The sequence below is a fragment of the Podarcis raffonei genome, chromosome 11, assembly GCF_027172205.1.
Source record: "Podarcis raffonei isolate rPodRaf1 chromosome 11, rPodRaf1.pri, whole genome shotgun sequence".
Classification (NCBI taxonomy): Eukaryota; Metazoa; Chordata; class Lepidosauria; order Squamata; family Lacertidae; genus Podarcis; species Podarcis raffonei.
In genome coordinates this window covers 10,959,813-10,985,098 of record NC_070612.1, presented here as the reverse complement: position 1 = coordinate 10,985,098, position 25,286 = coordinate 10,959,813, and the positions used below count along the sequence as shown (strand labels likewise).

Below are 25,286 nucleotides of genomic sequence, written 5' to 3'. Positions count from 1 at the left end.
CCGAGGGAGCCGGCATACAGCTTCCGGGTCATGTGGCCAGCATGACTAAGTGGCTTGGAAAGGCCTGCTGAGGCTCTCAAGCCAAAACACTTGCCAGCACGCAAAATAACTTAGAAGAGTGGGGTGCAAGTTTTTATGCTAGAACAACCACAGGAATCATCATGTGGAAACATTGCTTTCTGTTCTGCACAGGTAGGAGAACGTTTACAATCTGCCTCTCCGATTTGGTAGCATCGTGCACATTTGGCGATGCCACTTCCAGGCTTTCCCTGGGTTGAATTTACCCCACCTGCTTTTAGGAGGAAGACTCACAAGGTCTGCTCCCAAAGGGAGCGGGTGAGGGATTATCCACATGGCCTCTGGTTCAAGTTTGATGCAGCCTCTTTGGGCTGGTAGGCTTGTGGAGCAAGCCTCCCGTATAAAGGAAGCTCCTCCCTCAAGCTCTTCCTCTTTTTGCGGTTTTAGCTAGGGGGCTGGGGGGGTTGGTTTTGTGCTCTTGGGACCTGCTGTGGGCCACCTGCTGAATGCTGAACAGTGGGGGGGTGGCTTGGAAAGGTCACACCCCCACAACTTCTCTTTTGGGGGAGAGGCACCATCACACCTGTGTAAGTGATGGAGCTTCTCTTGGATGGTTTGGCTCTTGGAAGCAGACAGGAAATCTGCATGTACAGATTATAACTGCCTGTACTTGTTGGCGCAAGTTGTTATTTGTTTATAGTAATAAATATAACCTTTAACCAAATGCTTGAGCGCTGAGTCTTCATTCTGAGTGTGGCGTAATTGTTCCTCCTTGTTTCATTCTACCTGCCTGTCTGATGTGGCTTAGATTTCTCTTCCGCTGCCATATCAGCAGAGTGAAGAGTAGCTATCATGGGTCCATTTTCTTTCCCCCCCACCCCTTCAACAAGAGGAAAACCTCTGGTTAAAACTTACCGTATTTTTCACTCTGTAAGACACACCCGACAATAAGACACACCTAGTTTTTAGAGAAGGAAAACAAGAAACAAGAAAGCAACGCAAAGCCTCCTGAGCGAAGAGGGAGGAGCGCTCTGGCTGTGCTCAAGAGGCTTTGTGTGGCTATTGCTGAAGCCAGGAGAGCAAGAAGGATCAGTGTGCACCGATCCCTCTTGCTCTCCTGGCTTCAGCGATAGCTGTGCAGCCTGCATTTGCTCCATAAGACGCACATACATTTCCCCTTACTTTTTAGGAAGGGAAAAGTGCGTCTTATAGAGTGAAAAATACGGTACTTGAAATACGCTACATCTGGTTTAAAATCAAAGTGCATGGCAGTTGAATACATCCTGGGATGTTGGAGATTGATTCACAAAAAAGTCCCATCCGGAAATAATGGGCAGGGTACTTTGGACAGCAGACAGTGACTGTCAGTCTTGGGATTCCCCATGACTCAAAGGAGCACATGGTATCTTTGGAAACTCTGCAGAGTCCACTCTGTTCTCTAATGCATGCAGTCTTTCTTTTAAAAATCACCCTCTGTGTATGATGCTTATAAGAGTAGATTTGCAAATCTTACATTTTCTCCAGGGCAGTGAGTCTTGAAGCGTGTTTTGCCTAGAAAGCTGTTAGCTCTCGAAGGCAGAGGCACCTACCTGCATGTGAATCCCGGCAGGTCTGGAGCCAAATGGAGAGCTCGGATAGATCTATGGGAGGGAGACGTCCGGTGAGGCTCTGGGTGCAATTGCTGCTTGCTGAAAGAGGCCCACACCCAGGCAGAGCCATCTTAAAGCATCGGGTCCAGAGTGGAGGAATGAGAAGGCGATGGGCTGGGAACCCCCCACTCACTCCTTCCATTGTTATTCAGCTCCTAGAGCCCCAAACCCTATATTAAAAAGAGAGAGAGAAAGCAAAAGTTCAGCCACATTGGGCCTGAATCTCAGGATTGACATGCCTGGTGGCCTAGATCTTGAGCAATGAGGAATAACAGAAGAGAACCGACAGCCTTTGTCCCCTCACCAGCAGTGTTTGAAATTAGCCAGGAGCCAGGCGCATTTTTCACCTGGCTTTCGACCACTTGTGACCAAGTGAAGATGCCTGGATTGAAGGATGGCGCCTGATATCTCCACCATATCAGGATCATTGGATCCGGACTGCTTCCACACATTAATACCCCATGCTGTAGAATTCTTATCAGTTATATTTTATCTGTACAATTGGAATGAATCAGTGGAAACAAATTGCCTTTTCTTTGCAGCCTCAGTGGATGTATTAAGAAAAAGAGGTTGGAATAGGCCAATATATATGGACTGTCCCTGGATCAAGGGGCTTTTCTTCTTTACCGTATTTTTCGCTTTATAAGACGCACTTTTCCCCTCCTAAAAAGGGAGGGGAAATGTGTGTGCGTCTTATGGAGCGAGTGCAGGCTGCGCAGCTTTCGCTGAAGCCAGGAGAGCGAGAGGGATCAGTGCACACCAATCCCTCTTGCTCTCCTGGCTTCAGGGATAGCCGCCCGAAGCCTCCTGGGTGCAGCGGGAGCCTCCCTCTCTGCGCAGCGCCCCTTCAGCAAAGCGGGAGGAGAACTGGAAGGGGCTCCGCTTCTCCTGCTGCTTTGCTGAAGGGGCACTGCGCAGAGAGGGAAAGCTGTGCAGCACTCCTTCAGTGAAGCGGCAGAAGAAATGGAGCCCCTTCCATTTCTCCTCCTGCTTTGCTGGAGAGGCGCTGTGCAGAGAGGGAGAGAATATTTTCTTTCTTGTTCTCCTCCTCTAAAACTAGGAGCATCGTATGGTCAGGTGCGTCTTATAGAGCGAAAAATACGGTAAGTTCTCAAAGCTCTCAACCTAGCTCAGGGTTGTGAACTAACCAGGTGTTTAACTATGAATAAATCACAGTAGTCAGTCCGTCCTTAGAAAAACAAAAGACTTTAGAGCTGTCTTGCTCCAAAATGGCAACCAGACATTCAGTTTCGGCAACTCTAAGGAGTGATATGGCTCCTATATTATATATCTGAGTTTCTAACACTGCTCAGCAGGAAGAGCCAAGCTCCACAGGGCAGGGCAGAGGCTGTGTGGCTGTTCCTCCTCCACACACTCGACCTACAAGCCTCATTCACATGGTCTAGAGCTGGTGAAATCAAGGGAGGAGGTGGGAAACAGGCACCCTCCCCTCCCCTTTTCTCATTGGCAGCCACAGCCTCGTGGTCCATCTTGGGGGCAACAAATAAATCCAAACAAACCCATGGGAGGAAAGATAGGGGCAGCCATATGTGCAGGTAAGGGTAAAGGGACCCCTGACCATTAGGTCCAGTCGTGACCGATTCTGGGGTTGCGGCGCTCATCTCGCTTTATTGGCTGAGGGAGCTGGCGTACAGCTTCCGGGTCATGTGGCCAGCATGACTAAGCCGCTTCTGGCGAACAAGAACAGCGCATGGAAACGCCGTTTACCTTCCCGCCAGAGCGGTACTGATTTATCTACTTGCACTTTGACGTGCTTTCGAACTGCTAGGTTGGCAGAAGCAGGGACTGAGCAACGGGAGCTCACCCTGTTGCAGGGATTCGAACCACCGACCTTCTGATCGGCCAGTCCTAGGCTCTGTGGTTTAACCCACAGCGACCCGCGTCCCTAGCCCGTAAGTGCAGTCAGTACCAATAATGAGGTGGCAGGAAGAAGGCAGAGAGAGTGCAGGTGTGACATAGAGGCTAGAGTGTTTGAGTAGGACCTTGGAGATCAGAGTTCAAATCCTGCCCTGCAGTGAAGCTCAGTGTGCGACCTTGGGCCACTCAGCCCTAACCCACCTCACAGGGTTCTTGCAGTAAATTAACTTCCAGCCAATCCGTGGTTTCTGTTCTGGGGATGTTCTACGAGGCACAAGCAACTTGGTTCTGATTAAAGCTTGGGTTGTTCTTCCGTTGCACAGACAGAATCATAATTCTGTACTATCTGTTCTGAGTTGTTGATTCAGGATCAGGTTTAAGCTAGCAGAAAAGAGGAGACTTTTAATGATATGTTAATATAATATTTGAATAGTCTCATGCTATCTGGTGTAGGGTGGTCTCTAAATCTGAAGAAATAAGGTACCACAGCTTCTCGCCAGTCATAAGCAAAGCTCGGAAAGCTGCTTTAATCAGGCAGACTAAATATATTTTTGCATTTTTGCTTATTTTGCATATTTCTGGGTTTGCTAATCACAAGGAGGTATAAGGAGCTACTGAGTGCAGTGAATCCTCTGTCACCTCAAAATGAGTCCCTTTCCTCCCTCCCACCGACAAGATTCTTAACATTGTTCAAGTATTTTCAAGATCTGGAATTTTGCTGCTTAAGATTTTTATTTATTTCAGACACTTTCTTTCCATATTGATCATGAAAGCAGCTAACAACACCAAAGCAATTAAGTGCAATAAAGCACAATCAAAACCATCTATTGATTAGTTGCACTTCGGATTAGTAGCACATTAAACATTAATGGGTTAATTAAGAACATAAGAAGAGCCTGAAGGATCAACCCAATGGCCTATCTAGTCCAGCGTCCTGTTCACACAGTGGCCAACCACATGACTATGGCACCATGCAATGAACATGTTCGCTGTGTCATCCCTCATTGGCTGGGATGGTCCTTTAAAAAAATTAATAGTAATAATTAAAGATGCAGAACAAAAGTGAGGGAAACAATGTATGCCAGCAGGCTTGCAAAAATAGGGATTGATTGATTTATAACATTTATGTACCACCTTATGTACCATCTTCCAAGGATCTCAAACTGGTGAACATGGTTCCCTTCCCAATTTCAAGAGTGCGGTTAATTTCTAGCGCTGAAATAAGATTCAGATACCAGTCTGGTCACCTTTGTAAAAGGAATGGGGAGGCACCATCTTCTTCTTCACCTTGGGTGGCAAAATGTATCGGATCAGCTGTTAGGACTGGTTTTCAACATCACGATATCTCACCAGCTAAACAATGCAATATATTGATATATCACAATGTCTGAAATAAGGATGGAACTATGTAGAGGCGAACAGCTCTGTGTGTTTGTGCTCGCGCATGCAAATATGCTCTCTCTTTCTCTCCATTTCCTACCTTTAACATTTTAGGAAGGCAGGACACATTTTGAAATAAATAAACCAAGTTTCAAATAACTGAGAAGTTTAGATCCTTGTGATATCAATTCTACTCTTTACATGGAATGAAATAGCCATTGGGCCATTCCAGGTAAATGGAACTCAAATGGGAGGCAGACAATATGAAGTGATGTGAGCCGGCCAAGAAAAGAGAGCAATGTTAAGAGGTTAAATGTAACACCTGCCTCATTCTTCCTCATACAGGGATGAGAAGAACCAGTCCATTATTGTTAGCGGGGAGTCTGGTGCCGGCAAAACCGTCTCTGCCAAATATGCCATGCGCTACTTTGCATCTGTTGGAGGCTCCTCCAGCGAAACCAATATTGAAGAGAAAGTTCTGGCTTCCAGTCCTATCATGGAGGTAAGGGCCAACTCAACTGTGGCATAAATACTTCTACTTCGGGGCAATCTGGGAGGGAAAGAGCATTTGTGTTACGATACGTACACCTTGTGGAAAGAGTCGCCACACCACGTTGGAGGGAGATAAACACAAGATGAAACATTTCATTCAAAAACGCAAAAACATTTCAAACGAAAAGAGAGAGAAGGAAAATATTTGAGATGCATGAAATAAAATAAACACCGATAAGCCATAAAACGTTCTGTGCGTTGAAATTACGGAATCCAAATTTGTGTGAGCGAACTGGTGTTGCAGGAAATCTTTGAAGTTATGCAACATTTTCTGCAGGGGGCCTGTCTCTCAATCCGTTTCCAAAGTTCTTAATTGTGAGCAGATCTGGAGCAGACCCCATTGCTATGTTCCATACGCTGGGTTGGTTTTTCAAATAATAGCCCCCCCCCATGAAAACAGCAGAGAAGAACTGCATGGCGGTATCCCACCCCAATTTCATCACTTTATTCCTGCGACTTTCCGAATTGAGGGGGTCGCAAACAGATTCCCCCCCCCCTTGAATCAGGAAATGAATATCAAGCATGCACTATGTTCCATTAGTTTTCTGGAAGTGGCTTATACATTGTATGAAAGCTGAAGCAGAATGTGGAAATGAACATTTACGAGAACTTCAGGGAAATGGAAGGATTTTCATTGGCAAATTCTCTGCTTTAGCTCATCTCCCCTCCAGATGCATCTGCAAGGGCTGGTGGGGATTTATTCTGAGTCAACCAGATCAAAGTTCCAGTCTCCTCTTGTGCTTGTGACACTACTGACTTGTGCCTGCTGCCAGGGGTTTCCTGCCAGCAACACATGACATGGAAAGTGGTCTTTAGTGTTTTACCCACCTTTGGAATTTCAAAGTTTGCTTGGTTCAAGACAGTCTATTCTTAAGTTTTGTTGCTCTTGCCGTTGTTGTTTCGGAAGATTGAATGCAGATCAATGCTGCCTTCGTGCTGCCTTCAGCTGTGTAACTTCAGCCTCAGCCAGTGCTTGCAAATTTGACTTTGTGTCAACATTGTCCCAGCTCATTTTTAATGGAGAATTCAGATCCCAACCCCAATAATAGTCTTCAGAAGTTGAGACTTGCATTAGCCTGGTCTCGAAACAGAATCAATATTCCCTTTTCAAAGATGCTCTTTTGTTCTCCTGTGTTTCACCTTTTGTATGTCAAATCATTTCGTTTTTAGCAAGCCCTTTCCTACTATGCTTTGCTGCAGAGAAAATTCATCAGTCTTCAGCAAAAGAAAGCTTTGCCGCTAAGAGGCAGGCTTTTGGTTGGAGGTCATTCTACTTAACTCTGCAGAGGCAATGTGTGGGGCGCAGGGATAATTTTTTTTCAGCTGGGTAGAGCCTTACCTGCCACATTGTACTGTCCTGACCCATGGGGATGCCTAGAGCTACGGATGAAAGCCAGCCCAAGCGCAGAGGATCCCAGGGTTCTGTGCACACAGAAAGGCGAAACAAAGTGAGTTCAGCACCTTGGAGAGAGACCTATGGGTGGGTTTCATAGCTGGTGATTGTGCAGTTGAGGCAGAACATCCAAATTATCTCACCAACACCTTAGAGCAACTGCAGGACTAGGTAGTTTGGGATATTGTCTCAGCACTCTTCTGATCCTTCTGAGAAGTCTGTGAACTAGTCATTGGACTCTGGTGGCAGAGGTGTCTCTTCAGGGTTCAGGGGAAGGCATTTATGCTCTAGTTTCTGCAGCTGTGCATGGATGGACCAGAGGGTGGCTCCATCCCCCCTTCTGGGCTGCCAAGCTTTGTAGTCTGGGGCATGACATGAACCAGATGCTTTGGACTACAACTCCTTTCATCCCTGACCATTGGCCACGCTACCTGGGTATGATGGAAACTGCAGTGCACAGTGCCTGTTGGAGAACACTGTCCAAAGAGCTTACAGATGGGCTGGAAGAGCAGCAGGGTGTAAGAGAGGGAGGATCAACACAGTCCAAGCACCTTGCAGTGGCTCAGGAGACTAGGAAGCTCACTCTGTTTGGGCTTCCCTATACGCTGGGCTCTGGAATGATCTTAGTAGCCCCCTTGTGCTCACTGCATCATTGCAGAGGCTGGAGCTGAATCTAATATCTGTGTCCCAAGTTTTCATTGCACTGACAGAGGTTTCTTTATCAACTGCTCCAGTTTCTGAGTACTCTCTTCCTTTTGCTCCTGAAAATAAATGAGCGCTCTACTGCCAACTCTAATTTTCAAATTCGTAGTGATAAGAGAATTAATTGCCGCGTGTGTGGCAGACTCTGTTAGATGTCTGCCAGCTTGGCTAGTGTTGCCCAGGCTCCTCTTTCCCCCATTAAAGAGAGATGCTGAAGCTTTTCTGCTATAAGCTCTGGCTGGCAGCCAATACAAGGCTGTCTTGAATCTTTTAAGCCGAACCCTGCATTCAGGTCTGGCCTTTAAAGCATAGGCATTGTGCACTTTTAAGCATGCACTGATATGCTGCTATCAGAGAAAGTAGCAATGCCACCCTCATGCCTTTTGCAAGGATTTGTACCATTTGACAAGCGGCCTTTTGAAATTTGGAAGATCCTTGGATGCTGCTTAAATTAACCCAAAAGCTTTGCTGTGGTCAGGCCAAGGTCCTGTCTCGTCTCACATAGTTTTTCCAGTTGCAGGGTTGGAACACCTTGAGCAGGTAAAAGTGTTAGGATTGTTTTAGACAGATTGTGATTATCTCTGTTTGCTATGGGGCAAAATAAGTTGGCTGCAATGAGGGATGGGGCAAAAACTTGCCCATACTGTGCTCCCTTCTACTGCTTCTGTTAGCAGGGGCAAGCATCACCCTGTCATCAATGGTGTGTTTGATTGAAGCCCTTTCTCTTTTTGTGATACAAGGAGGTGAATTAATTTACCCCCATAGGAATGCATAGAAACAGTACTGTGGATGCAAATCCTGCTTTGGTATGCCTGATTATAGTGACCAAGCCACAAAATACAGGGATGCCGTGAGGCTGTCGATGTGGGTACACTAACAGAGGCTTAATTGTGTGCCACCTGGGGAATGCAATGTCCTCTGTATGTTGCAGGGAATCAGTTTCAATTTTGCAATATTAGGTTTCTTGGTATGTGGAACCCAATGCTAACACGGTACTTCAGAGAAGGTCTTTCCGGTGCAGAATAAAAATGCATTTTTATCTTCCGATCTGTACATGAGATGATTCTGGGAACATAACTGAAAAACAGGAACTCTCAAATTGCATTTCTTCTGGGTCTTTTCATTGCTGCCTTAAATTGCAAATTAAAAAACACCGATTGTGTGATGAGATTCTGTTAAGTCTGCTTACCTGCTATGGAGCCCAGGGAAGATCTTATTCTTAATGGTGCTGCTAATCTGTCCCTGGGCCTTGCTTCTGTTTCCCTTTCCGAGAGTGGATTGTTCTCTGCCACTCTTCTGTGTTTTATTACGGTGTTTGCAGAAGACGGTTCTGTCTGCAACAATCACATAATTGCTTCCTTCCTCCCTATTCTGTTAAACACAGATGATCGGATCCGAATGACAGTAATTGAGATTCTATGTGATGGTTGTATAAAGCTGCGATCCCTGCGGGATTGTGTTCTCATGGCAGATTTTTTAATTTAAGAGAGCGCTGATGAGAGGATGGAATTAGCAAAACCAGATACCATAACTCAGACGTGAGGAGGTGAATCCCCAATGAGGGAACCTCACAGGGAGCTTAGTTAGGTGGTGCGAATCAAAGGAGCGACAAGCACAAAACACATTCTGTCGCTTGCACTATAACTTAAATGTTTTAATTAGGGGTGTTCTGAAATTTCTTAACCGTGTTTCTGTCAGCGGGAGTTAAGAAGTGCTTTCTGTTTTGTTTACAATACTCTTTGCCGACCTTTTTGGGTTGTTCCAATGTTGTTTCTCTCAATTCCAGTTTTCTTTTCTTTTTTTTTTTAATTGATTTTAATTCATTTTGCTACATCCAACATTAAAACAGGTGAAAAAATAAACATACATAACACATACATACAAAAAAGGAGTACATAAATAAAAGAAATAATAATAAAAAAAACAAAAGAAAGAACATCTCCTAACATAAAACACCAACTAATTAACTTACATTAACTAAATAACTAAATAACACACAACATTAATTGACTTCCCTTCATCTCGGTTTCAGAATATATTATATGATTTTTTATCTGCAGTTTCTTTTCCTCAAAAGACTCTTTACGTCACAAGTGTTACATCATACCTACTGTGATTTTTAGATTTTTTACCTCTGTTTCCATATATGTCATAAATTTATTCCATTCTTTATTAAACTTTATGTCTTTTTGATTTCTTATTTTCTGTGTCATTTTTGCCAGTTCTAAATAATCAAATAGTTTGGTTTGCCATTCGTTTATAGTTGGGATTTTTGATGTCTTCCAATTCTGCGCTATTAGAGTTCTGGCAGCCACTGTCGCATACTGAAAGAGTGTGTGGTCTTCCTTTTTGATTTCCTCCCCAATTATCCCCAGCAGAAAGGCTTCGGGTTTTTTTATAAAGGTATATTTGAGGATTTTTTTAAATTCATTGTAAATAGATTCCCAGAATTTTTTGATAGGCTCACACAACCACCACCCTAACGTTTTGTTTTTTCCTTTTTCTCAGTTGCCACGCCAGAAACTTTCCAGTTTTATTTGCCGATTCGAAAAATTTTTGTCTCATTAACTTAATTCCCCATTCTACCTCTTGATTTATTAATGTTGAGTATTGTGCTTGTAATATCTTGTACAGTTGCTTGTTCCCTTCATCACTCGGTTTTTCTATCAGATTCTTTTCACGTTCTCTCAATTGTGTAATTAACTCTTCTTTTTTTTGTTCTCTCACCTTTCTTCTTTGACTATTTTGTTGTATCAGAAAACCTCTTAGCACTGCCTTACTGGCATCCCAAACTATGTCTATGTTTATCTATGTTAGACATTCCAGTTTTCATATTATTTGCCCTCACCAACACTAGGGCTGGGCTGGGCTGTTCCATGTATTTTTGGCGGCAATCTCACAGACTTGCATAAGCATGCGTCACTACAGCCAGTCAGGTTAAATGGCAGCAGAGACAAAAGAGACTAAGGGCAGCCAGGACACAGGTGGAGGAGGAGGAAAATGGCATCAGGAAACAGCTGCCGTTGCCACCACAAGAATAAAATGGTACTGATCAAAACAAGGTTAATGTTCGGTACCCACCCCACTGCCCAGTACAGTGGTACCTCGGGTTAAGTACTTAATTCATTCCGGAAGTCTGTTCTTAACCTGAAACGGAAGCACTATTTCTGGGTTAGCGGAGTCTGGAACCTGAAGCATATGTAACCTGAAGCGTATGTAACCTGAGGTACCACTGTAATTGGGCCGTGCCAGTAGTTGAGAAGCTTTTTCAGCTCAAAGGCACAATCTCTCTTGGGCAACATCCCAGTGGCAGGTAGGGTCAGATGCAAAACTAGGTGGAACCCTAGATGTGACTCATTTTTGTACAGTAGGCGTCATTCCAGCCATGCACAAAAAAGGTCAGAGGTGTCTTCACACACACACACACACACACACACACACACACACCTGTCTAGCCAGGCAATGAAGGGCATCGTCACAGTCCAAATACACATTCCAAGCAGAAGCACTCGAGGGTTTGAAGCACGACATGGGAGAGGTGTAACTTTTGCCACTTCAGTTTTTGAATTTAAGGTATCATTTCTAGCCGCTGTGGCAAAGCCATGGTGACGCAGGCAGTCCCCTGGACCACCTCGCGCAGAATGCCTTGCTCTGTGAAAGGACCCCTCCCTCAGAGTGAGGCGGGAGACTGGGGCTTGAGGAACGTGGCCCCCAGGATTGCAGTGGCAAAACAGATAACGAGTAAGGGGATGGAGGAAGGAGAGAATGAGCTGAGGCCACAGTGGCAGAAGAGGGGAGGCAAGCAGAAGATGACTTTGTGGAGCTAAGCAGGAGGTTCCTGGGCAGCTTTGTGGGCCAAACAGTCAAGGAAGCAGGGTGAGGCACAAATTCGCTGCCTCCTGCCTCTGCTGCCTGAGGCAGTTGCCTCATTTCGCTTCCTGATAGAGCCGGCCCTGATGCAAAGGATAATTGTTCAGGCTTGGGGAAAAAAAACCTTTAAGAGGTATAAACCTGAGAAGATGAATCTCTTACTTCAAAACAAGGTAAAGCTAGAAAAGCCACTTTCTTGTGGAATATTTGCAAAGCTCAGGTGAGTGTCTCTGCCACTTTGCTGTGATGTTGGGTCCTTGGCAAATATAGCGACAAGCAGGTCAAGTCCACACTGCTTTTGTGAAGGGCAGGCAGCAGTGAAGCAATTTTATCTCTGAAGATTGCATGGTAGATTCTTAACCTGAGAACTTGACACCACTCCTACTTTTTTGTTTTTTTGCAGCCTTTGAAGCAGCTTCATTGCGACCCTCCTCAAGGTCACTTTTATGCATTTAGATGTTTAATAAAAAGCTTGTTCAGACAGTGGTACCTTGGTTTGCAACTGTTTTGGATTACAACCATTTTGGATTACAACCACGTCAAACCCTGAAGCGTGTGTCCCTTTTTTTGTATTACAACCCATTTTTTTTTGGATTACAACCCATTTTTTATTTTTATTTTTGGAGGCCCCATTTGCGAAATCGCATCTTGGGTTACAACCTGTTTTGGTTTACAACCGGACCTCCAGAATGGATTATGGTTGTAAACCAAGGCATCACTACTTCACAAACTATGATGAAAAGGAGAGGTTGTTTTCATAAATGTTAGTATCATTATCATCATCTTCCTTGCAGGATTTCAGCCAGAAAATATATACCCTTTGTAGCTTCAGTTATGGCCTGGGATTGTTCTAAAGCACTCAAGGATTTCTTTGGGCGACTCTGTGATTGGCTCAGCACATTTTGAAGTGAAGCGGTAAAATGGCAAGTGGCAATGACAATATTGTGTGGGTGGGGCAGAGCTTGGAATTCATGGAAGCCAAAGTGACGTTTTGTACCAGTCATCCACTCGCCATGTGCAAAACTTCAGAAGGGAGCCCCTCAAAGGAATGAGGTGGTAGAATGGACCATAGTGCTTTGAACTGCTGGCAGAATGATATATTTTTTGAATGCTGCCATATGTAACTCCCATGCCCCAAAAGAAATACTTCCTGAAAGCAGAAAAATAGCACTTTTTAAAAATAGTAAATTTTATTAGTATTTTCCACACAACAACAAAAATGAAAAATAACAATACACAAAACACAAAAACAATCTTATAAAAAAACAAATCCAGATCTTACAAATTAATAATATAAACACTAAAAAGGAAAACAAACATTGACTTCCACCAATCCCGCAGCACCTCCTTTACCTCTCATTGTATCTTCCTGTTTTCCTGTTTTCCTTATCATCTCTGTCCTAACATCTAGATATAAATCCCTCTTTCTTATCCTTTCACTTCACAAGGTTATTCCAGACTCAGCCAGATTTCTGTCCTCAAACCTTGGCTTTTAAGGTATTCATTTAGGCACTCCCATTCCTTTTTCACTTCACTTTTTGGTTTTTGTCTTATTATATCTGTCAATTTGGCTAATTCTAAATATTCTGAAAGCTTACATAACCATTCTCCCCTAGCACTTGTTAATGTTCTAAGAGTCTTCACTGTTTTTTGCTGCAACAGATTAATATGACCGCCCTTCTGGAAATTTTTGCTCTGCTGCACAGTAGTTCTACTTTTCAAGGTGTGTTTTGTGGAGTAACATTAAAAACTTGCATTCTGGAGTGCTGCAGCCTGCTTCTTCATGGGAGACTCCTTGTCTTACCACTGCACCATGGTGTTATATTCTGTTACTGGGGGAATAGGTGCTGTACATAGCACCCACTAGGTGGCTCCCTCTACAAATATGACTGTAGTCTTGGCAAAATTCTCACTTCAGAATTTGATTTGTGCACCCTCATTTTGTCAGTAGTTGGTCCTACAGACTTTTAATGGGGCAGGAAAACCTTTGAACCACTGCTTATAACTTCAAATGATGACAGAATGCCTTCCTCAACAAGCCTGAACGAAGTACACCAGTAGTTCTCACCCAGAATGGAAAGAAATATATGATAAGCTTCTTTAAAAATTGGAATGAAAAGGAGTCAATGTGCTAATCTTCAGCATTTTAAAATTTGCTGTCCCTGTGGCAATTTTTAGCACATTTTTAGACCTCATCAGGTAGATTCAGATAGGCAAAATTTCAAGTCATTGGCCCAACATTTTCCCATTTTCATAAGTTTACATAATTTTGAGGCCTACAATGGCTCTTTCCCTCTAATTATGAGTGCCCACAATATTTCTCTGTGCAGTGCTATAAACCAGAACATGCCACTTCTACTGCATGTGTGAAACTGCACTTATGCAGATAAAGTTTGAGAACTATGAGGCACAGAGTTTAGCTTGCTCATACATACAAACAATCAGTGAGCATTGTTAAGTTAAGCTAACTGGAAATAATTCTGTGGCAGGGGCAGCCCTGTCCTCCTAACACGGACGTATTCTCTGCTTCTGGATTGGTGGGGTTGAGAGGGTTGTTTTCAGGAACGGCTTGACCTACAGCTACAGCTGAGGCACTGCTGGAGGAAGGCAGTAGAGGGCGCTGTCCCACTGACAAAGCCCTCCAAAGTAGACATCAGGTGTGGGATGGAGGGTAACTTCTGGTTTGTTCAAAGGCGGAAGATCTGTACATGGAGTCCAGCCCCCAGTTGAGAAGGAATATAATTTTTATTCCAGCATCTTTGTAGGACACCACGAGAGCCTGAATCAGTCTTGTAAATAAGACTACAAAAGTTACTAGCCTGATCTTTCCCCACACTGGCCTGCTAAGAAGCTAGTTGCCTGTATTTCAGGGCTAGTCACAGAGGGAAAACCCTCTTTTTAAAAAAATCTTTTTTATTAGGAATGTCAACATAACAGTTCATCAAAAACACATCATCCTCATTTTTCCTCCCCATTTTCCCCTCCCCCCTCCCCAAGAAAGAACACACACACCCGGACTTCCATCAGCTCCTCTCTCTGGTTTTTCAGCACACGCTATTCGCTGCATATTATAAAAATGTAAAGATCCTTAATTTATCTATCTATATGTTACCAATAAAAGGTTTGTGAGTGTTTATTCAAAACCTGCCAAGGAGTCCAATTCATTTTGTTGTTTCTTTAAGTACTTTGTAAAAGGTTCCCATTCTTCTTTAAAGTCACAGTTGTCCTTATCACGTAGTTTGTGTGTCAATTTCGCCAATTCCGCATAGTCCATCAGTTTCTCTTGCCACAGTTCTTTGGTCGGGATTTCCTCGTTCTTCCATCCTTGTGCTATTAAGACTCTTGCCGCCGTTGTCGCGTACATAAAGATGTTTTTCAATTTCCTTGCCAGGTCTTTCCCTACAATCCCTAACAAAAATGCTTCAGGCTTTTTTACAAATGTTAATTGCAACATTTTCTTCAACTCACTATCTATCATTTCCCAATATTTTTTAATTTTACTACAATCCCACCACATATGGTAAAAAGTCCCTTCTTTTTGGGAAAGCCATTTTTTATTCTTCTAGTATGGAAGGCCTGTTGTCTTTGTCCATGGAGTTTTCTTGGCAGGGATACTGGAGTGGGTTGCCGGTTCCTGCTCCAGGTGGATCACGTTTGGTCAAAACTCTCCACTATTACCTGTCCATCTTGGGTGGCCCTGCACGGCATAGCTCATAGCTTCTCTGAGTTATTCAAGAAGCCCCTTCGCCACGGCAAGGCAGTGATCCATGAAGGGACAGCAGTCACGAAATTAAAAGACGCCTGCTCCTTGGGAGAAAGGCGATGGCAAACCTAGACAGCATCTTAAAAAGCAGAGACATCACCTTGCCAACAAAGGTCTGTATAGTTAAAGCTATGGTTTTCCCAGTAGTGATGTATGGAAGTGAGAGCTGGACCATAAAAGAAGGCTGATCGCCAAAGAATTGATGCTTTTGAAATATGGTGCTGGAGGAGACTCTTGAGAGTCCCATGGACTGCAAGAAGATCAAACACATCCATTCTGAAGGAAATCAGCCCTGAGTGCTCACTGGAAGGACAGATCCTGAAGCTGAGGCTCCAAGACTTTGGCCACCTCATGAGAAGAGAAGACTCCCTGGAAAAGACCCTGATGCTGGGAAAGATTGAGGGCACAAGGAGAAGGGGACGACAGAGGACGAGATGGTTGGACAGTGTTCTCGAAGCCACAAACATGAGTCTGACCAAACTGCGGGAGGCAGTGGAAGATAGGAGTGCCTGGCATGCTCTGGTCCATGGGGTCACAAAGAGTCGGACACGACTAAACGACTAAACAACAAGTATGGAAGGGCTGCCTACTCTCTTCTTAGAAAACTAGTGAAGGAGGCTGGGCTTGGTGGTGTTCTTCCCTTCTGTCAGCCCACTATGTTTTTCTGCTGCTGGTGGGTAGGATAAATGTTATTTCCCCTGCAGCTAGAACGCAAACCAAGCAGGTTGGTGAAGGAGGGATAGAGCAGCACTCCCTTCCTCTGCCAGCTTGCTCACGCACCTGATTGAAATTCCTATTCACCAACAGCTACCAGGCAAGCGTGTTAAATAGCAAGCATTTTTAAAAAATTAAACACAAGTCCGAGTTAAAAGGAGAAAAGGTGGACTATAAATCTGCTAAATAAGCACCTCCTAATGAACACGTGCTCTTTGCTTATGGTTTGGGTGGCTACTTCCTGATTTGCAAAAGAAAAAGAGGACAAACCATAATGCAGATATGTGCTTAAAATAGCACATAATATGTATGCGTAGGTGCAAACTTAGAAATAAATTAAAACAGCATGCATCTTTACCCAGGTGAGTTGTGTGCACCTGCTCATTTTGCTGTCCAACTGCTGCTAACTGTTGATGGGCAACTCCTTTCCTGGGTAACTTTAAACCAGGGGTCAGCAACCTAAGGCCCATGGGCCACAAGCAGCCCATGGGGTCATTTTACTGGCCCCCGAGCCGCCCCTGAACTGATCCAAAACCAGCGCAGCGTGGGGACTCACTTTCACGGTGCTGGAAAACACATCTGCGCATGCACAGAGGCCAAAAATTGCATCTGTGCAGACGCAGACACTGGAAATTGCGGGTGCGCCCACCATCCAGCCCATGGAGGGGGCTCCACTGCAGTGAACTGGTCCAGGCAAGGTAAGCCTTGCCGACCCCTGCTTTAAACCATGCTTGAACAGGAAATCTCTTCAACTAGAGGGGGGGGCAACTCCCAAGAGACTGCGATCTACTCACGGAGTTAAAAACTGGCAGCGATCTACCCCCTTTTGGGGGGTTCAGGTCAAAGTTGTTGAGCTTTTTTAGGAGGCCAAAGTGGTTGAGCTTCTTTGCGGGGGGGGGAGCCAGTGATCTACCGCTGATCTACCAAAGACGTCCAGTGATCTACCAGTTGGACATGCCTGAACTAGAGGACTCCTCTCTGTGAAATGGGACACATGGCCGCCACTTTTATATGTCAAATTGTTTGGATGGATTGATGTGTGGCAGGATGTCCTTTGCTTCCCATTAGGAGGGAATGCACTTTTCGTGCATTATGCAGGGAGGTGACCTGGGGTAGCCGCCGCTTCTCTGTTCTGTTCACTGACTCCTGCTATTAGGTCTCCTTTCCTTGCGTGGAGAGGCAAGGAAAAAAGAATTTGCATCTCTTTCTCTTGGAGAGGCTTGAGGCTTTTTGCCCAATTTGTAAACACAACAGACTCCTCTGCCTGCGCAATCTGAGTTCTCCTGCTGTCGGATGGCATAAAGTCTCACGTCTCGTCTTACTCTGCAGCCTAGACTTGGGTTGCAGCGCAGCTAGCTGGAGCACTGGGGAGGTCCAGGTTCAAATTCCTGCTCAGCTATGAAGCTACCACTCCGTCAAACCCTTCCTCACAGGGTTGTTGTGAAAATAAAATTGAGGAGTTGGGAATGGCCCAATTTTTATCTAATGATAGGTTTTCATACAATGGAAGAAGAGTGGCATAAAGATGTAAACGATAAAAACAACTACAGTGCTACCTCGGGTTACATACGCTTCAGGTTACATACGCTGCAGGTTACAGACTCTGCTAACCCAGAAATAGTGCTTCAGGTTAAGAACTTTGCTTCAGGATAAGAACAGAAATCGGGCTTTGGCGGCGTGGCAGCAGCAGGAGGCCCCATTAGCTGAAGTGGTGCTTCAGGTTAAGAATAGTTTCAGGTTAAGAACGGACCTCCAGAACGAATTAAGTACTTAACCCAAGGTACCACTGTATTACAACCATTCACATATATAACACTTTTTAAAAATCTTATGTTTTAAAAAAATACCTGAAAAGCAGATAGATGACATAAATAGGGAGAAGTCTTTCCCATTTAAAATATTGACTCCATTAATTTTATGGTCAGTATAATACCATCATATAAAGAGGTAGATGTTTATATAGACTAAAAATGCACGATAATTTAAGTTGATACCCAACATTAGTCATGCACAGAGTAAACCCACTGGAATCGGTAATAGGAAGTCTGCTCATTTCAATGGGTTTACTCTGAATGTGATTTAGAGAGAGATCATCCTCAGAGTTTACTTTCACTTCCTTTCCATCTAAGAAGTAAAAGGTTTGCCAACAGAATATAAGGCATCTGGTTTCTCTAATCCAGGGGTCCTCAGACTTTTTAAGCAGGGAGCCAGTTCACTGTCCCTCAGACACTGTTGGGGGCCGGACTATAGTTTGAAAAAAATATGAACGAATTCCTATGCACACTGCACATGTTTTATTTGTAGTGCACAAAAAACAGGAAAAACAATACAATATTTAAAATGAAGAACGGTTTTAATCAACATAAACTTATAAGTACAGTGGATCCGTTCCGGAGGCCCGTTTGCAACATGGAAAGCCCACAACCTGAAGCGCCGTGTCTGTGCAGGTGCGCGGCGCGATTTGGTGCTTGTGCACATGCGCAAAGTGCAATGTAGCACTTCTGCACATGCGCGAGTGGCAAAACCTGGAAGTAACCCTTTCCGGTACTTCCAGGTCGCCGCGGGACGCAACCTGAAAAAACGTAACATGAAGCAAACGTAACATGAGGTATGACTCTATTTCATTGGGAAGTGTGGGCCGCCTCTTGGCTAATGAGATGGTCAATATCCGGTTCCATATTTGTCACTGCTAAAACCTGGTTGTGGCTGACCCCCGACCAAGGAGGCTGGAGGAGAGATGCCTCAGCACCTGCCCATCTCAATCCTGAGGCGGGGCCTCCTCCCACCTGTTCTGCCAGGCGGATTGAGGCTCCCCACCCCCAAAATGGCCACTTCCTTGTCCCGCCTCAGAGTGTAATGGCTGAAAAGGGAAAGCGGGGGGCGGCCGACCTTCCCCCTGTCTCTCCGCAGCTGCCTCACCTGAGTCACTTGCCTTGCGCAGCGCAACCTAAGGAACTCTCAGCCATGGGCCATAGGAGAGATAGAGTGCAAAAGTGCTGGCCTGCCTGCTGCGTGTGCTCAGGATCGCATCATTCTTCCTCTTGCACGCGCACCGCCTCCTCTCCCCACAACCAACCAACCAACCAACCACTCATAGCTGTCAACCTTCCCTTTTTTGCGGGAAATTCCCTTATTCCAGCGCCGTTTCCAGCTGCTATCCCGGATTGTTAGATATCCCATAGACCGTCCCCGGGACAGGTGAGGCTGCTGATCCCTTATTTTCAAATCTGAAAGTTGACGGCTATGCAACCACTCGCAGTATCAGTGGACGCCGGATGCAGAAGTTGCGTTTGCGCACGGAACGCCACACTTCCCTTCACCATAGACCCATTAGACAGCAGCGGGTTCTGCAATTGCCATGCGGGCCGGGTTCAGGACCCTGGTGGTCCGGATCTGGCCTGTGTACTGTAGTTTGAGGACCCCTGCTCTAATATTTTGTATGTGTTAATTTATATGCGTTCATCCCCCCCCCCCCCCGCATTGTAACACTATCCTGGTTCTCAAAATGCCAGGGTGCTATTGCTGAAGAGGCATTATTCTGCCACTTCCATCCAAGCTGCTATTATTAAAGAAACTATCAGATAGTTTGCAGCAAATCAATAAAATTGTCTCTGAAGCCTATCATTATCCTCACCCTCTCCTCTGAGTGGTGAGGCGTTCCTAAGGGCACATGCTTACCCAGCCTTGATTTTCTTTGGAAAGAGGTCATTGGAAGCTTATGGCGCGTTGTGATATTTGAGTTTATTTACAAGTATGCCACTTGAGGAAAGGTACAAGTGCAACCAGTCTAAAAAATATCAGCATTTGCTAGAAGCTCAGGTCGCATGTCCTCTTTGGGGTATGTCGTCTCCATTCAGAAGACTTGAGGAAGATCATCTAGTACAGGGGTAGTCAACCTTTTTTATGCCTACCGCCCACTAATGCATCTTTCTTGATGGTAAAATTTTCTTACCGCCCTGAAGTGAAGGCATGAGGTAGGAGTTGGTAATGCAGGTGAGCTGTGCACAAGGAAGCTGCCAGCTAGCTCTGTCGAGGCTCTTTTTATTAGCACAATATGCCAAACCAGTCAGATACATTTTGGACTGTGACCTTTACACATCTTCCAATCAAGGGGTAGTACAAAGTTATTTGGGCACCTGTTTCCACTGCGTCCCTTTCCCCTTGCACAATGTGTGACGAAGGAGACAAAGGCAGGGCACAGCAGACTACTAAGAGAGCAAAAGGTTAGATAGAGGGCATGATGTTCAGACAGCTGTGGTTTGTCCACACCCAGTGGTCATTCCTTCACCGCCCACCAGGGCTCGATGGAAGGAGGATTCAGCTTGTGCCATAGAACCCCCCTACCGCCCACCTAGAATCTTGAAACGCCCATTAGTGGACTGTTTTCCTAGCAGCCCTGCACTGCTCTTTGAAGCTCCAGTCTTCACAGGTCCAAAGAGCAGCTCTGGGAGGGAGAAGCAGTTTCCATTGAAAGGAAGCCACATCCCCCTCCTTTAGCAAGGCAGGCTCAAGGAGATTACCTGGCTGTATGTAGCAAAGAGTGGGAGCACACCTTCTCCCAGCAAAGGGGGGCCATCAGGAGCTCACTCTTAAGCTCCTGGCTGTAACTTCCAACGTTCCACTCTTACCTTCCCCACACCTGACATCATACATGAATGTGACTTTCTCAAAAGAGTCTTAAAGGCCAATGGCATTTTAGTTTCCAGACAAGCCCATTTTTAAAACTCATAGATCTTCATCGTTCTTCTGCCACTTGCCATTCGGTGGGCAGAACTTGACAGAATGTATATGGAGCGGGGGGTTTGTGTGGTTACTTTCCTCAATCTCTCCTCCCTGCTCTTTTCTGTTCTGTGCATGTGTACAGGTCTTGCACAAGACCTCTGTATTATTTTTATTTTTAAAGCAGAAAAATCTGGTTCATGTTTTACCGTGTGGAGATTTTGAGCAAGCGACTCCTCCTAGCCCAGGTAATTGGAAATCAAACATGCCTTCCACATGTGGGAATTGGTGGAAACAAGCCCTCGCATATGGTTTGTGCTGCTGAGAGCCAAGTGCTTAAGTTGTGTTCAGGTGAGGAAGGGAAATAAGCAGGGATGTCGTGATACAGGCTAAACAAAAAATTTTTTTCCTTCCAGTAGCACCTTAAAGACCAACTAAGTTAGTTCTTGGTATGAGCTTTCGTGTGCATGCACACTTCTTCAGATACACTGTGTATCACTTCTTCAGATACACTGTGTTCTTCAGTGTATCTGAAGAAGTGTGCATGCACACGAAAGCTCATACCAAGAACTAACTTAGTTGGTCTTTAAGGTGCTACTGGAAGGAAAAAAAAAATTTGTTTTGACTATGGCAGACCAACACTGCTACCTATCTGTAAGTGATACAGGCTGTTATTTTTTACTTATTGGATTTTCATAGTAAGGGGAGATACACATTTAATGTAGAAAGGCAACCTGCTCATTATGATGACAACAGCATTGAGTGTACTCTGCAATTTCAAATCTGGAATCATGAGCAATATCGATTCCAGAATAAACTCTCACCTGAAACCCCTTGACTCTTTAAAAGGGTGTTGCAGTCTGCACTGGTTGCTCTCAAAAGCAGTCCTGTAAAATAGATCGCTCTTGCTCCCATTTTTCAGACCTGAAGCTGTAGGATAGTGCTGTAGTCATGTTAAAGAGCGCACAACTTAACATGCAAGATGTTTTGCCATCTCTGTCTGCCTTTATCTCTCTTCCTTTTAATGTAACCGTGTTTGTTTATTTATAGGCAGCTGCAAGTTTCTTGTGTTTGCTTAAGAGAGGATGTACATTCTTGCAAAAAGGATCTTTCTTTCCCTAATACTTTATTCTGTTGCATAAAGGCGATCGGCAATGCGAAAACAACTCGAAATGACAATAGCAGTCGCTTTGGGAAATACATTCAGATTGGCTTTGACAAAAGATACCATATCATCGGCGCCAACATGAGGACATACCTACTGGAGAAATCGAGAGTTGTGTTCCAGGTTAGTTTGATTCTCATTTTGGACAATATTTTCCTGTGGGTCTGAGCAACATGAAACAGCAGTCGTGCATTCTCTCTCTCTCTCTCTCTCTCTCTCACACACACACACACTGCCCAGTGGTGGGTGATACCTATAGCCCTCTGCAGACATTATGAGCTATCCAACTTGTCTCTGTTTTTCTCCCCCCAACCCCTGGCCATGCCCCACAGTGTTTTGCTTAGCCTAGTTGTAACACCTAAAGAGGGCCGTTTACTGTGTAATTGCTTCATTGGAGCCTGCATTTTCTATGCCTTTCTCTGCAGGGGAGTACAGTGCAGTTCTGCTCTATGTGGGGCAGTGGTTAGAGTGCCAGACTAGGCCCTGGGAAGACCAGAATTCAGATTCCCACTTGGCCATGAATTTCACTGGGTGGCCTTGAGCCAGTCACTCACTCTCAGCCTAACCATCCTTGCAAGATTGTTGTGAGGATAAAACAGGGAGGAGGAGAACAACAACTGTGTATGCCAACTTGGGGGGAAAGGTGGAATATAAATACAAATATATAAATATACTTGAGCAGGTCCACCACCAGATGTTATCAAGAACCCAAACTTGAACAAGCTGAGTTATTTATAATCCGTAAACTGTCAGCAGTCATATAAATAAAGCAATACAAATCCTTAACTGGCATCTGTGGATGTGTGTGGAATCTGTGGCATGGATATGTCTGGAGGAGGGGGAAAGAGGGTGTTCCAGGTTATGCTTAATGCAAGCTCTTATCTCTGAAACAAAACCTGTCTTACTCCTCAGGCAGATGATGAGAGAAATTATCACATCTTCTATCAGCTATGTGCCTCTGCCAGTCTTCCAGAATTTAAAGAACTCTCCCTAAGTGAGTATATTATCCTTGAGTATTTGGTCACCCTTATCATGTGCTTTCTTACTCTTTGCACTGTGAGATACTTGATCTGAAATTCCATCTAATCCGTTGCTGGATTTTGCAGCCAAGAAATGGAACCCAGGCTGGGACAATGTGCAAGGAAAAAGGGTGGGGCTATGCAGATCCTGGCAGACTGGGTCTCCATGTTGGCCCATTTAGTTCTATAGACACAGTAAATTGTCCAGTCCATCGCATCCTCAAATAGCCGTCTAGCAGAGTTTCTCTGTATTGTCCGGTGTCTGTTAGCATCTACTCCAAGGAATGGCATTTTAGACATTTTGGACACCCTCTGTGAATGAAGTCACTTGCCTTTGTAGCAATCTCCATGTGACATCAAAACTTACTGCAGATTCTAGTGAGGTGTGCAGTTCAGTGTCTGCTTGGGTTGATGCAGTTTCAGTTGATGCAAGCAATGTGCGTTCCTTGCACCTCTTCGCTTATTAAAGTTTGCTGTTTGGGTATGACTGAGTGGATCCAGGGAGAGAGTTGTTCTGGACATCCTGAAAGAGGTGGTGATCCAACCAGTCCTGAAAAAAGGCCACCCTGGATCCATTCGTTTGTGACAACTACCACCTGGTTGCAAATATCCCCCTTTTTAGGGACTGCATACTGGGTCAACACATTGCCTCACTGTTGAAAAAATTGCAGTGGCTGCTAATTATCTGTTGGACTGAGTTCAAGGTGCTGGTTTTGGTATATAAAGCTCTATGCAGTTTGGGACCAGGGTACCTGAAAGATTGTCTCACCCCTTATGTACTCAGTTGATCACTGAACTCTTTAGGAGGGCTTCTTGCAGATGCCATCTTATCAGGAGGTCCATTCTGCACAATGCAGAAACCGGGCCTTTAGTGTGGTGGCACCTTCCCTTTGGGATTCCCTCCCCTTTGATATTAGGCAGTCTCTGTCTCTGTACTGAAGCCCTTCCCCTTCCACCAAGTCCTTTCAGTTGAGCTCTTTCGCACTCATTGTCTATAATGGGATTTGATTTATTGCATTTCTATGCTGCTTTTCATTCACGCAAATCACAAAGCACCTTACAAACAATACATTAAAATAACTTAACAGAACATCACAAACACAACATAAATCGTATAGAATAATTAACAGATTTGTGATGGCCGCCAGGCAATGGCTTTTTCCACCTGCCTTGCCACCATCCCACTCCCAGCCCCAGCCTTGATAAGGATTGCTCTTAAGATGTCTTTATTGTTTTATCATTTGCCTGGGCTCCTTTGGGAGGAAGGGCAAGGTATAAATTTAATAAATACCAGTACATACAGTCGTTCCTCATGTTACTTTTGCTTCAAGTTGCACGTTTTCAGGTTGCGTCCCACAGCGACCCGGAAGTAACGGAACGGGTTACTTCCGGGTTTCGCCACTCGCGCATGCGCAGACTCGCAAAACGACGTCATGCCCAGAAGCGGCAAATCGTGACCCGCGCATGCACAGACGCGAGTTGCGTTCTTTTAAGGTTGTGAACGTGCTTCCGGAACGGATCCCGTTTGCAACCAGAGGTACCACTGGTTTTATTCAGCCTCTGAGCAATGCATCCAGCTCAAAACATGTAGGGTGCTCGGTCCCTTCGTCAGCAGTTAACAGCACCTGCAAGTCGGGCTTTTTCCTCTGAACATATGAAGAGTTCTCTGGGATCAGGCCAAAGGCTGATCTAGCCCTGCATTCTGTTTTCACAGTGGACACCCAGACGCTGCCTCTTCACAGGCAGGACCTGCTGAGCTCCCCCCCCCTCCGCCCCACTTGTGATTTCCAGAATCTGGTATTGAGGGTCATCCTGCCTCCAAGGGTGAAAGTGCAATGTCTTAGGATTTTTATCTAGCCGAGCTGCTCTAGCGAGTGGTACTATTGTACTATGTTTTGTATACATCATGTGAGTGTCTGAGAAAGCGTGAGAAAGGAAGTCTGTATTATTTCTTCCTGTGCTGTTGGAAGTTAGTTTCACTTCTGTATGTGTCGCAGTGTTCACAGAGCACAGACGTGCTGATGGAGTCTTTGTAAATGAAGTAGTTTTAGAAGTACAATTGAGTCTTTCTTCTGCTATGATAAACCAGAAGACTAGCATGCTCTTTTCAGGAGAGAAGGGTCGCTTATCACCTGTCTCTCTGGGCTGAGGAAGATTTACAGCCAGGGAGGACCACTGGAGAGATGCTCCAAAGACTTGGGAAGTTGGTAGCCTTCCCGGGGCGAGTTTCCAACAGAATGTAGACATTGTACATTTGGGTTGCAGCCATTGCATGGCTCTTTATGGCAGCCTTGTCTTCAACAACTCACTCGGCAGCCATTGGCAGTGAGGAATTCTGTGCAGGCAAGTAAGTGAGTCGGTTGCTAGCGGAGAAGATCTGTCCACTGCCAGTCCACTGGTTTGTGTGTGCAGGCTACAGATGGAGCCAATTCTTTCGTCTTTGTTTGAAGATGAAGATTGAACT

At 44.9% G+C, this 25,286-nt stretch overlaps 1 protein-coding gene across 5 annotated transcripts in view; it reads left to right on the top strand.

The window, feature by feature from the left end:
• MYO5B (myosin VB) overlaps positions 1-25,286 on the top strand; it is a 291,515-nt gene that overhangs the window by 136,720 nt on the left and 129,509 nt on the right. For all 5 annotated transcript variants that reach the window (XM_053408482.1, XM_053408479.1, XM_053408481.1 and 2 more), the window contains exons 5-7: positions 5,271-5,427; positions 21,783-21,926; positions 22,716-22,797. In XM_053408482.1, coding sequence (XP_053264457.1) covers positions 5,271-5,427; positions 21,783-21,926; positions 22,716-22,797 — 383 coding nt within the window. The remainder of the gene's footprint in view (positions 1-5,270; positions 5,428-21,782; positions 21,927-22,715; positions 22,798-25,286) is intronic.